The sequence below is a fragment of the Ambystoma mexicanum genome, chromosome 13, assembly GCF_040938575.1.
Source record: "Ambystoma mexicanum isolate Mex_15411 chromosome 13, UKY_AmexF1_1, whole genome shotgun sequence".
NCBI lineage: Eukaryota > Metazoa > Chordata > Amphibia > Caudata > Ambystomatidae > Ambystoma > Ambystoma mexicanum.
Window position 1 is genome coordinate 180,535,478 of NC_090938.1, and position 14,190 is coordinate 180,549,667.

The following is a 14,190-nucleotide window of genomic DNA, read 5'->3' on the forward strand; positions in this document are numbered from 1 at the left end:
AGTGACTTCGACTCAGATCCACCCAACAGTTTACATATGCCACGGCAATGGTGTTGTCTATCCGGACCCGAACCGCCCGTCCCTTCATCCACCAAGAGAACTTTCCCAGAGCAATGTAAATGGCTGACAGCTCCCTCCAGTTTGAATCAGGAGGATCTTTTGAAATCCTCAATTTCACGGACCCTACCATGGCCCCCACAACCAAGGTGACTGGCAACTGTGTTAAGAATGGTCTGTATGGGGTGCTACAACCAAATCCCTCTTCTTAGGTTTCTGTTGCATAGGCATCATTCTAGATCCTTTCGTAAGGCCTTGGCCACAAGCTCCTTCCTATTCAGATATTTCTCTTCAGACTCATCCTCTGAGAATCCTAACGTGACGTAGAAGACAAAGAGAAGCTGGACGAGAAAACCAGGTGGGGCTCCACCCCTCCCACGAGGAGCCAACCAACCTAAGCAGTAATCTAGGTACAATGGCAACCCAAATTGTTTACACTTTCCCCTCCAAATCATGGTGGCACTGCTTGCCAACCATGAGCGGTGCAAATCAGATTCAAAGGCCCCTGGGAAGACTATGTGCTCCAGAGCTGCAACCTCGTATCCAAGGCAACTGGCAGCCACACTTAGCCGATGACTCCCAAGTTCACATCTTGAGGGAAACAGCCCCACACTCCTTACTTGTGCACTCCAGGCTTATTAGGCTGAGGCTAATCTTGATGCCAGGCCCTCTATAGGTTTCCCTCACCCTGCAGGGAAAGCAAGAAGGATGTTATGGCAAAACCCACAAATGCTCAACTCTGTGGTTGGATCCGGGCAATATGCCTATCCTGGTCCAACTCCACCACCTAGCTGGAGGAGATGGCCACAAGATCAGCAATCTTGTTCACTAGTGCTCCTCAATAGAAATATGTTGATTCCTGATAGGAGCACACAACATTTTGGAGGGATTGTGGAGAATTAGAATGTGTTATATCCCTCAGGGACAATAATAAAAGGGTTCCTGTGGTAAAGTTGGGGGCTCAAAAGGTAAGTACTGGGCAGGACCGCCTGAAGATGTGAAACCATTCCAATATGAAGGTTTGAAGTCCCTTGCTTAGAGCAGAAAACACTGAGACACCTATGGGGTGCATACATTATAATGGAGACAAAGAAAAACAGCCGGAGTTAATAGCCGTCAATTATCACAACAGGAACAGCTAACAGGGATCTGAAGAATGAAAAGCTATAACTCGTTTGTCAGCAAGTGGCTGATGTAGAAGGAAAGGAGGTGATACGAACACATACTTGCCAACATTCTCTGACCAAAAAGATGTAGGATTTTTCAAGTTTTAAAAATAATAATTTGTGAGGTCCTTAGGGCTGTGCTCCGGCACCGTTACCACTCAGTGAAGGCCCCAAAACGGGTGCTTACTGTTTAATTACAAAACATGGCATTTGACCTAATGGCATCACAGGAAATTACATCACCTGGCATATGGTGGTGAACAGGTCACAGGAAAGGACTAACTGGCATGGTGTACCCCACCTGCTCTGACCCATAGTGAAAGATTATATTACCAAATTATAATTATAATTGTTTTTTTATAATGCACTTAATACCGAAGAGGTTTCTAAGTGTGAACCTAGGATTCAAACATCTGTTGTTCTGCGTCGTCTTGCTTCCAAGACTAGCGTGTGGCCACTGAGATATACTGCCTGTGCTTACTGGTAATGAGTGACCTGTGAGCACTCTGGCTAGTTTTTAATATGTATTAATAATGTTTCATGGTACACTCTCAACATAATGCGCCAGCAAGGAGAATCAGGTGGGAACTGCAGAGGCATGTACGCTCCACATGGGCCACTCCAGTCCTTGCAACTACTACTTTGACTATACTTACAGAGAAAAAGCTTTCACCGAATCAGAAGACACTAAACTAGTTGTCCACTGCCCTAAGAGCAGGTGAACAGTATTTTGTATGCAGTGCACAAGTGGAAAGATAGACACTAGTGTTTATGGGTGACAACTTCATAAATAAATTGGTGGGGCTCAGGCAGTGAAATTAAATCACAGGAGGAGCGTGCCAGGAGACTTTGTTGCTCCAGCCAGTCAACTTCACATGAACACGAGCTTAATGCAAAAATGCAATCACATGTTTGAAGCTTCTGGCTTACGGCCCATTCCCTGGTGCCCATGTTTCGGTCTTCACCCAGACTCCACAACCCCTTCCCTGCTTCCTATCCTCAAGGTGATCCATGCATTTGGAAACAACTATTTACTTGTGTGATGAATACATTACAATACAGAAAACATTGTCACTGTTCAGAAGCCATAGTTTGTACTTGTACCGGTCAGTGTGCTGCAGGGGCTGCCTTTGGACGAGACATTGCTGGCTTGGTGGGCTGCCTAGAGGTGGGCGCAGTTTTTTGGAGTTTTTTTATGGCACAGAGCTTACTGCTTTGTCTGACTGTAAGGGCTGACTTTTTTTTCGGATGGGTGAACCGTGGCCAATTACAGTGGCCTTACGGGACAGACTTCGCCAAACACATGTCAAGTGACAACAACCCCTTAAGTTTAAAAGTAATTATGTTACCTTTGATTATGACAACCAGCGTTTGCAGAGCAGCTAGCAAGCTATATGTACTACAGCAGAGTTCAGCTGAATTCGATAGAATAGCTGCTCACCCAGTGCTAGTGCAGTTGTACAAGACACCTGGCTGGCAGCTGAGATGCGCGGGATCTCACGGCAGCATCACGCTGATGCTCTGACACTAGACTGCCTGGAACGGGGTGCGCAGGGCAGAGTGTCTGTTTCACGCAGGCCCAGCTAGGCGCACCCTCACTGTCATCAATCAAAATGATGAGATGGGCCATTAACATGCCCCTTGGAGATGCTGCAGTGCTCTGCTCTCTGGGCCTCAGGCAGGCAGGCCTGTAAACTCCGTAGTATTGACAGGATAGTCAGTAGGTGGTAGGACTGCTTAAAAAGCGGTATCCTACCGCCTAAATCGGTAGGGTTGGCAAGTATGCAAACACTTCTGTATACCCAGTTAAATGATGGCGGGAAGAACTCCAGCAAGCACAGCTTGTAAGGCAAGTGTGCTTTACACGTTTAAAGCCCCAGATCAAAAGTCATATATTGCTGTGTTATAAGCAGTGCCTTAAGTGGCACTACAAATCGAGCCGGGGCTCATCGAGGGGGCGTGGCCTAACAGCGGGGGTCTTGATGGCCCGTTAGGCCACGCCCCCTTGACGAGCCCCGGCTCAATGGGCTACTGCCACCCCTGCCAGGCAGCCTTTTGTAGCGATTAGCACCCTCTCCCCTATGGGGGAGAGGCTGCTGATCTCTGCATTTATTTTGTGTAGGCTTGCCCGGCAGGGGACAGCGCCTGCCTATTCAGCCTTAATGGTGGTGCTGCCCCTCGCCAGCTGGGGAGGGGCAGCACCACCATTAAGGCTGAAAGGGTGAGGCCACTGGAATCAGAGACCTTTTTACTAAATACTGAAACTCCCGCAAATCCGCGGGAGCTCCAGTATTTAGAAAGCAAGGCCTCTGCTTCCAGCGGCCTCACGTTTCTCCATGATGGTGGCGCCGGCCGACGGGAATCTCTTAATTAAAGGGATGCCTCGCAGGTGCGGCGCCACCATTATGGCTGAAAGGCATTTTTTTCTGTAGCCTGAAGCTCTCGCACACGAGCGAGAGCTTCAGGCTGTAGAAAAAAATGCCTTTTCGTGTAGTGGCCGGGGCTGTCAGGGGAGATTACTGGGCCCCGGCAGGGCCCCGCCTCAAAACGAAATTTCGGAGACTGCCGGGGCTCAGCCCCGGCAGGCCCCGGCCCACTTAAAGCCCTGGTTATAAGAATTCTTACTGGCAGCATGGTGACAGTTGCTAGGGCCCCTTGATGCTCAGGACACTTTCAACTGAAAGAGTAAAAGGCCTTGACGCGAACCCTGGTAATGGGACAAGGAAGAGGGACGTGGGGGTACTACTGGTTCTGTCTAACATCAGCTTCATCTCACCCTAGGTCTAAAGGTGGGGATGGCTCATTGCTGTCAATCGCTTACAAACAGCCCCGACCTTCTCTGTCTGCCTTCCCTCAGCGCCCTCTCACTCACGCCTTGATGAAAGGCGCCGATGCCCGGCAGAGGCAGTTGAGGGCAAATATGACAACCAGGTGACCACGCCCCTAAACACTTAAAAGCCAATCACAGAATCACTCAAACCCCACGTGCTTTCTGCAATGACGAGCCTCCTGATCCAGCCAGTCACTCTAGGCCACGCCCCTCACGCTCTTTTCCCCGTTACGTCAGCTGACCCAGCTTTTTCAAGATGGAGGAATACGCACGTGAACCGTGGTGAGTGCTCCTCGGCTCGAGCCTCTTCTGTAGGGTTGTCTCTGGGCGCAGAAAGCACCGTGTAAGGGAGGGTGATTGTGGGAGCTTGAGCTGCTGTTCCGCGTGAACGCCCTGTCTCTCTTGCGCGGAGGTGCCTTCCTTTTCTATCGGCAGCCGGTGTTTTCAGAAGCCGGTTATGATGGAGGTGACCTTGTCCCTGTAATAGTCGTAAAGGAGAAGAGCTGTAAATGCTGCGTGGATTTAGCGTCGGCGCATTTCACGACGTGATACCCTGTGACTAATATTGTGTTTTTCAATTTGTACTGTATCTGTCATTGTTGTCAGCTTTTGTCAAACCAGCAAGCGTCCAGAGGATAGAATCTGACACCCGTAAACTGGTTGGGTGTCATTCTCGGCGACCAATGATATATGATCTGATATGGTATTTCTAACGCGCCTATACAATGCATTCCACCTAGCCCTACTCTTTTTTTTCAAGTATACCTGGAATAAGTGTTTATTTATTTTTTTTTACTTGCATAACCAACACTCTTTGCAGTTTCGAGCAATACAATCTACACAATGCAACGTCATTTAGATTAACTACTATAGGAAATGTGGATGCTGTTGACGCAATTTAGCTAATTCTTAGTATTGTATATTTATATAGCGCTCTTTCCCCAATTGCGTGGCCTCCATGCACTTTTTTTTTCTTGGTTGAATGCCATTGGTGATCTTAGTTTGTGTTGATGGAAAGTTCTACGGGGGATTTAGTTGAGTAGATGCGTGTGTGCATGTTGCCGTTCTATGACTTGGGTGGCTGGCAAGGTGCGACTAAGCAGCCCAAGAGAGGACAGACACATGGGTGGGTGCTGGTGGGGGTTAGAGATAGTTTGCTATTGTTGGGGAAATGATCCAGTGCAGGAAATGGGCTGCAACACGACAGAGCGGGCTCTGACAAAACATGTCCTTCTGCCCTGTCCCGAGAGCCAGGAGCTTTCCCAGGACACTCTCACCCACTCTTCAACGAGCCGGTGGATTTCATAAGTGCGGAATACATGTGCATGCAACAACTCTGCTTCAGAACAGACTACTCCCGGAGAGATCTGTCCTGTAGTAGCCAAGTAGCACATGCACAAGCAACTCACCATTCACACACTTTCAGCAGACTCTGCCTCGACAACTCAATACAGAAACATCCAAAGCCTGTTGTAGCTGTACAGATGGATGTACGTGATTTATCTTGAATACGAACATTTCTAAGATGGACTGGTCGTATTCTAAATGTTCGTATTCGCAATAAGCACCCCACAGCTAAATCCCCTTTGTAGACCCTGCTTCTCCACACCTCGTACTTACCTTTTGCCAGCACACTTCACTCTGCGCAACCCAGTATGCGCAGCTCCAGTTCCCTTCTCTTCCGTGGATGGGAACTGGCACTGGGTTTTTTTTCTTCAAAACTTTGTTTAGGATGTGGCGGACGTCACTGCCGATTTTGGTATAGCGAACAAGGGTGTGGGGGACACACCCACAATCCCTGCTTTAATTGTTCACTATAATGAAAACCAAATGGTTAAAATGTTTCTTTTTGGGTTTACGTAATTTTGGTTCAGCCAAATCTGATAATTTCAACCATTCGGTTCATGTGATAACGTCCAGACTGGTATGTGTCCTGCAATGTAGAGACATTCTTTTTTCTTGTGAGTAGTGCGACCCATTAAAACTGCAGAGCCCAAATCCATTATTCGCTCAAAACACTTTCTTACTGAATCACAGTAAGACATGTTTCAAATTTAAAATTCTGGACATTTTATGTTCCCTTAATGTTTTCTTTTATGCAAATTGCCAGTATTGGGTTCTATGAAGATCTACTGTATTGTACGACCTGGCCAGGGATCCTTTAGTACATTTTTCCCATTTCCACCACTGGAATGATCTAAATTCAACGCTCCTCTTTTGCTGTCATGGTTTGTCAGAGTTGGCGTAGTTCATCTTTTGGTTTGCTTTTTACAAGGGTCTATTTATATATACAGGGAGGAGCATTGTGTAGTTAGTTACCTGTTTTCCCTGCTGCTTTTGTTATTATGTGTGGAATGTTGGGTGAGTGACCTAGAATGCAGCCTGTGAGAATGTTGATGTATGAGTGAGAGTTCTGAGTGTATTTACTGTAATGACATTTATTGCAGTGTGGGACATGGTGTGTGGTTGCCTCTGTTTGTGTGCTAGAAGTGCTTAGTGTTTGTTTATGGGTTATGTTGAGCTTCCTCACAGCAGGTGTGTTGGCTACTATGGTGGTTCATGGGACACAGGTAACTGTTGGGAGTGGCGGCACAGCACCTTGGGTGTTGTCCACCTGGGTGTTTGGAATGCCCAGCCTAGCCTGGTTCTTAATAAAAGTGTGTAGTGCACAACTTGATGTTGGGTGTTGTTGTGGCTGTGAGGGAAGTAGTGGGTTGGTAGTTGATAAGGTGGAGAGAGGTTGGAGTGCCTGAGGTTGTTAGGATTTGTGTTGGTGCTCTTTCTCCACTATGTAGAAGAGGGGAAGGGCATTGTTGGAGTGGGTTTTGGTACTACTACTGTACGGTTTTCAGGGTTTGCAGATGTGATGGTTGTGATGCACGCATAGGGGAGTGTGTGTGTGTTTACCTTGTTCTGGTAGGCGCTTTGTGTTTAAAGAGGGAAGATATGTAGTGACCTGTTTTGCCTGTTTTGTTAGGATGTATGGAATGTTGGGTGAGTTTTGTTTGTTTTTTTATTTATATAGCGCACCTGACCCAGAGGTATCTGGGAGCTTAGAAGTACAGTTACATGATAATGGCAGTCCCTTAGACAAAGGGTGGAATACATACAGTCAAAAGGGTGTAGCACACTGGCAAAAATTAAATACATGCATCAATAATGGACATGAGCAAAGGGTAAGTGCATGCTTCAGTAATATACAGGAGGTAATTTGATTTACACACAAGTACTATACAGTAGTGATTTAGTTATCACCGAGTATCCAAGCTATGACACTTCTCCAGAAGTTGTCAAATGTTTGGCCCTAACCTTAGCTGGAAGGAAGTTCCATAGTTTGGAGGCCAGGACGGGAAGCTAGATCCGCCAGATCTTTTAAGGTTAAACCTAGCAACGGTCAGGCAGGCCGTATCTCTGGATCTAGTGATAAGTGTGGAGGATCTCCAAGTGAATTTTTCTGTGGGGGGCGGTGAGGTGGGGGCGTTTGATGCAGTTTCTTTGGAGGACAGACATAAGGATTTGAGTTTAATTTTTTCATTTATGGAGAGCCACTTGTGTTGTATCCTGGTTGCAGATATGTTTGTCTCGGGGTATATTTAGGGCAGCTCTAGAAGCGTTATTCTGCAGTTTATTAATTACTGTTTTGTTGACGCCTAAGTATAGCCCATTGCACTAGTCCAATTTGGATCCTGAGAGCTCTGGCTAAGGTGAGACAGCTTTCGGAGGATAGCATCCCTCTGCTAGCTCTTAACAATTTGTCTGTGTAGGCAGTGGCCGAAGCTGCCATATTTACTCGTTTGTTGAGGGTGGAAGTGGCATCTAAATAGAATCCAAGTGTTTTTACTGCTTTGGCGCAGATGTTCCCGTCTATATTAAATGTGTTTATAATTCGGTCCAAGTTTGTTTAAGTTGACTGTGGAGCAAACTAACTATAGTTCTGTTTTATCATCATTCAGGCACAGGCCATGGGTGGCCATCCATGCCTGAATGATGGTATAGATTTCATTTATCCTAAGCACATCTATGTCATAAGAGCCTGTAAGGGGAAGGAGTATCTGGGTGTCATCTGCATAGTTGGTGTAGGTGACACCCAGACGGTCCAGTTTGTCAAACAACGGCTATGTAATTTCTGTGAATGGCTCCTAGATACTGCACCTTTACCTCTTAGCAGGCAGTTGTTCCTAGGTACTCTGCTCTCTTTGATGCCGTCTATGAGCTTCGCCAGCCAGCTTTGCTTAACCAGTGATGCATGTTCCCCATGTCTTCCTTTACCCTCGCATTTCACTCTCAAACATGACCAGCCTCAGCCCACTATCCACCATCGGAGGTATCTGTCCCCACGAGTGTACCTCGAAACAGATCTTCTCAAGTTGCTTTCCCGTAGGGAGCAATAATTGAGAAGTTGCCCAAGGGGCACGCATTCCGTGACGTGGCCGTAACTATATCGTTTGGATGATCCGAATTGCCTAGTTTTGCCTGCAATAACACTCAACCCATGCAAGACGCGCGTGCGCGCGCGCACACACACACAAACACCAATTGAACATTATTTATAGAAAATGTAAGCCACCACCAGTGAATCTTGGTCATTTTGTGTTGTGTTGCTTTCTGGAGGATAATCCTCCATACATTCAACTTGCATATCACTTTACTGGCCAGTGCATCCTACTATCACAGGCACGCATGGCTATCCTCTAGGCACAGATGCTTCTGTGCTCTCACATACCTGGAGGTTATGCAAATGGCAGCTGTGCACAATTGGTTACCCAATATGATTCTAATCTAAGTCAACCGGATTCTGGAAACTATGTAGTTTTGTTTTGCAGAGGGCTTGGAAATCGGCATATTCGATGGCCAGTTTATTATTTTTATAACTGTTTGGCTATGAATACATCGTATAGCCCTATCTAAGAGTGAGTTGGACATTAAGTAGAGAGAATGGTATTGCTTCATGCATGTATCCTTGGCACAGAATAGGAAAGAAAGTTTAGTGGGTTGAGAGGGGTCATGGAGCAGTTTCCTATCACTTAGTTGGTTGAACCGCTTTAGCAGAGATCTATAAGTAATCTGCAGGGCCATATACCTCCTCCTAGTAATCTAGTTTGCTAGTTTGAACACCAGTTTTATATCACGAGAATTGCGAAGTACGTGTCCCAGTTTTAAAGTTACAGGTACCAAGCTCCTTTCCCTACACAAAAAAGAATGGACCACACACTATTTGAATTTTAGAAAATACAGAACTTGAATTTTACTCAAACAACCTAGGCACATTATGAATTAGAATGACTTCTCCATTTTCAGTTATTGAGTTGCCTGGCTTTCCGCCAAAGCATTTAATTAAAACACTAATTACTGCCTCACTGCTTACCAACCCCCTTCAAACTAGCAGGCACAGAAAGGAGATTGGATGGGGGTGGTGGAATTGGAGATGGCAATCTAAGATGCATTTGCTTTGAAGTGGGGGCTTGTAGCACCTCCGTTGCTATACCGGTATGGAAGTAATTAGCAAACATCTATTACTGCATCACAAGTTGCAATGCACTACATCTTAATTTTATAGCGAATACATGATTACTATGTGGTGCGAAAAAGATGCTTCATGAACAGTTGTATCTTGAATAATGAGTAAGTTGCACTGTTATAAATTCACAGTGAAAAAGGAGGAACAAATCTTTATGAATTACGTTTTTTACACAATGTAGAATGGTATTTTAAGCCCTTTAGAAACATAGTTTAATGTTTGCCTATTTTATTTCATCTCTTCCCTTTCAATACTTATGCGATTTAATACTGAATTCATTGTTATTGATTGTTTTGGAACTCTTTGGTATGTCTTGGAACATTGCTTTACTGTTTTGTCCCTTATGATGTCTCCGGACACTGGTGAGCCAGTAAACCAAGATGCATCATGATGTATCACTTTTATTTAGTAATAGCCTTTGTTATATAATGCTTTTTGTTGTTGCGCACAAAGTCCAGAAATTCATGATTTTCTTTCTCCTGCAGCTGTGGTTTTGTTTACACACAATGTTCATTACATCTTTCTTCAGTTAATATTGTTTGGTTTTCAACTTTTGTATTGTAACAGTAAAGCAAATGAGAGAGGTTGTGTTCTGACGACTCTAGCATAATGTGTGTGCATGTTGGCATTTGTAGACACTAATGTGGTAACTTAAGTGGTGCTCACCAAATCTTCTGTACAAATAAAAATCCCCCAACAGTGCTGCGCTACTGTAGAAAATGCCAAGCCCAATGCTAGCAGCGCTTCTCTGCTCTCCAGCTAGGCGTGGCCTACAAGCAATAATAGAAGTGCATTTTCCAGCGCCCTTTTTTAAACGACTTTGTTTTCTGCTTTTTTCTTTTTTGTTTTTTTGTTTTTTTTGTATGATGCGGATTATGTCATATAAGATTTCCGATTAATCGTATTTCAAGCCAATAAATATATGTATTTAAGGGTCTCTTAGCAGTCCAATAGTGTATAAGCAATAGGGTCGGTCTTAGCAGTGTATAAGAAGGTCAACCTGTTCTCGAAAAATCAGATTATATAAAGTTGCATATATCCTTGTTAAAACGAAGAGAGGGGGAGAAAATACAAAGTGTCTCGAAGCAGAGAGGCATTATTTTCTTGAATGCTGAAGTGATCTTTTCCTTAACTATAATCAATCTTTCTGATTGCTCCATGATAAACCTCTTGGTCTGCAGAAGTTATAACGGGCACCAGGTTTCCCACAACAGAAAATGGGGAATTTTAAAAGCATGACCCATGGATTCCTTGATCAGGCACCTAATGGTTGATGTCCAGGAATGAATGTTTATGAATTGTAGTTGGTCCTCTCTACTCAACATATATAAATCAATGTTTATATACAGTCCGCTGCTTAGGGGGAAGCTTCTCAGTTATTTGTTCATACGTTACCTTTGTTTTAGCTCTCGTTAATCACTGGTTTGGTTTGCCTTTCTTCACAGCCCCTGGCGGATAGTGGATGACTGCGGTGGGGCCTTCACCATGGGCACCATAGGAGGTGGTATCTTTCAGGCAGTCAAAGGGTTCCGAAACGCACCTGTGGTGAGAATTACAATGGTTTTTGAGAATGTTCATGGCACATATTTGAGAGAAATGGATGTCAGAGTTTAAGATGGCAAGTTAACAAATTCTACCACAAACCACCACTTCTATTATCACATGTGCATGCTCTGTAATCGAACAAATAGGTTGAATATATCCAGCCATGATGCTGTAAGTCACAATGTTTTCGACAAGGGATTGGAATTTGGTACAATAAAGCAAAGGGAGCAGCTTCTTTGTGTGTGTTTTGCTGAATATCGGAACCAAACATCCAACAGGCAGGTTTGAGAAGCAATGGCCAGGCCTTTCTTTTCCATGTTGATCTTTCTGAAATTTTGCATACTTCATCTGTTTACATCATTCGTGGATCAAAAAGCTGCATTCGATTCAGTGACCGAACCCCGTCCCCCCACCCTGTTGTGGGGAAAGCCTAAAGATCTCTGTATCTCCCTAGGGAACTCTTGGTCATAATATCTGTATGCCAATAAACTATACAATGGTTATTAGGTTGCGCTAAAGGGGGTGGGGGTAAGAAGTCTGTTTATCGAGAAGGGACTACCAAGGCTGCGTCTTTTCACGTTATTGTTCTTGATCTTAGTAGCAGACCTTTTCGTCATAAAATGCAATTTAGGCGACGACGGACGTGAGCTGAATGGAAGAAAATGGAGCATGCTGTTATTGGCAGACGGATGATGCAGTTATTCTCCCTTTCTACAATGGGCCCCAAACATCTAGAGGTGACCCAGAAGTTGGGAAAGAAAATTTGGACAGAACTGTGAAGATTAGCCAGGCGTCTCAAAATAATTGCCAAGATTGTCTGCCCATAATGGCACAAAAAAGTGCTTTTGGTGAGTCATTCAACTCGGAAAATAAAGCTTGAAGGAGTTGAGACCAACAAGTAGATATTTTATTTGCGTTTTAGATTAAATATCAAATATGCTCTTAACCCACAAATTTCAAGTTGCGAATTATGGGAACTGCATATTGGGGCCACATTGCTATTCTCTAGACACTTCGATGGGAAGGTGGTTCCTCATAATTGCTCTTCCGCTCTCGCAAATTTCTTTTTTTTTTTTAACATTGCTAGAGCACACAAGTTGTCCCTGGGGCTTGTGGCGCTGTTACTTAGTTACATGAAGCACGAAATAAAAATGGCTCACACAGACTGAGGTTCTTGATTACAGTGAACCTGTTTCAGAGCAGGGTAGTTCAAGTTTCATTCATTGGCATAGTTAATTTTCAAGGTTACAGTGAACTTGTTACAAGACAGTTGTTGGAGGTACTTTCTCAGAAATAAACATTGGGCAGAGTTTTGCTTACGGAGGAGCCAGGGCAGATTAAGAATGTCAAGAGTCGGAGGACCTTCTATATGACAATAGATGTGGGCAACTTACGTTGAGGTTGGTCAGTTGAAGAACTTGGTTTTGAGTGACTTGGCGGAAGGCAAGGTGGGAGGTCTCATTCCTTAGGGCCTTAGGGAGGGCATTCCAGTGTTTAGGTGCTAGCAGTATGAAGCTAGTGCCTCCTGCTTTGGTCCTTTTGTAGGTCGGGACATTAAGCTGCTTTGCATGCTGTGAGCGATTGGTTCTGGAAGATGTGGCACAAACTTTATTATTTTTTTTCTTTTCCTGATAAATGGGAAGGGGCTGCGAGTGCGAGCCATTCGTGTGTAATGGCCAATGTCTTGAATATTATGCGTTCTTTCACAGGTAGCCAGTGGGCCTGACGTCTTGCGAGTAAGAGCTGCCCTGCACGCGTTATTCTGAATGGGTTGTCTTTTTTTTAAGTTTTTTTGCTGAGGTTCCAGCCAGTCCAGTTTGGCCTCAATGGTGGCTCTGGCCAAACAGTTCTGAGAGGATAGATGGGGTCTGACTGCGTTTATCAATTTGGTGGTGAATGCAGCAGAGGGTGCAATGGCCCTAACTTGGCACGACATGGAGAGCGTGGAGTCAATGAACACTCCTAAGGTTTTCACTGATGGCAAGACAGTGTCTATGTTAAAGCTACTGTATCGTTATTTATTGAACGTTTCTTTGGGACCTACTAAGAGGATCTCGGTTTTATCACCATTGAGGCACAGCCCATTTGCTGCCATCCAGGCTTGCATGGTGTCGTATATATTTTGCACAGTGTTTCAGAATCTTTTTAGTAAGAAACCGTGAGCAGAAAGAGGACCTGTGTGTCATCGGCATAGATTGTCCAGCTTGTTGAGGAAAGGGTGAAAATATTATACAGTGTTGGTGAAGTGCAGGATCCTGTGGAACTCGGCAGTGGTTGGAGCTGCGCAGGCCTGTTCTCAGAACACCTTCATAGCTCTGCTCTCGAGGAAGGAGGTGATCTAGGAGGGGGCTCCTGCCTGAATTCATGAGTATTCTGCATGGTGTCTTATGGTCTACAAGATCAAACGCTGCAGACAAGTCGAGGAGGAGCAACCCTGGCTTGCCTTTGTCCATTATTTCGCCTAGTTTTTTTTTTTTTTAATCCAGTAAGGCCGACTTGCTGTCATTTCCAAGAATGGTTTGATTTGAATGTAGGCAGCTTTATCTAGAATTTGGTGATGGGTCTGGGTCTGTAGTTTTTTTTTTTTCAGGAGTTGGCGAACTGAATTGGTGAGGGGGGGGGCCTAAATATGAGAGTGTGGGGAAGAAGTAGGTGGTGACAGATGGTAGTGGAAAGGATGGAGCAATGCGAGGAGGGGGTCGCTTAGCGAAGGGCGCGGACATAATGATGTATACAACAAAGAGGCGCTATGCACAAAAATACATTTAGCAAAAGTGAGTCCCGATGAGGCCTGTGAGCCAATAGCAGGGTGTTTAACAGTGGAGCAGGAGGTGGAAAAGCCACAGTGGGAAAGGCGTAACAGCATTGCAGTACAACCATGAGTGGGCTACATATGCGCAAAAGGAACATTGTACAAAATCTTAGCAGTACACCGTGAGCAGTAGGGAATACAGCGTGATGAGCAGTGTAAACGGTGATGAGTTGATATTCCCAAAATGACAATTTTTGGCAAAAAAATGTTTGGCGACATAATGTGGCGCAATGTAACGTGAGACTTAATAGCAGGGCATGCA

At 44.9% G+C, this 14,190-nt stretch overlaps 1 protein-coding gene across 1 annotated transcript in view; it reads left to right on the top strand.

Annotated features, from left to right (window-relative positions):
• The first annotated feature begins 4,208 nt into the window (after nucleotides 1–4,208).
• Nucleotides 4,209–14,190, top strand: part of TIMM17A (translocase of inner mitochondrial membrane 17A) — a 74,158-nt gene continuing 64,176 nt past the window's right edge. The window contains exons 1-2 of the mRNA XM_069633577.1: nucleotides 4,209–4,335; nucleotides 11,017–11,116. Of these exons, the coding sequence (XP_069489678.1) occupies nucleotides 4,310–4,335; nucleotides 11,017–11,116 (126 nt within the window). The 5' untranslated portion in view covers nucleotides 4,209–4,309. The remainder of the gene's footprint in view (nucleotides 4,336–11,016; nucleotides 11,117–14,190) is intronic.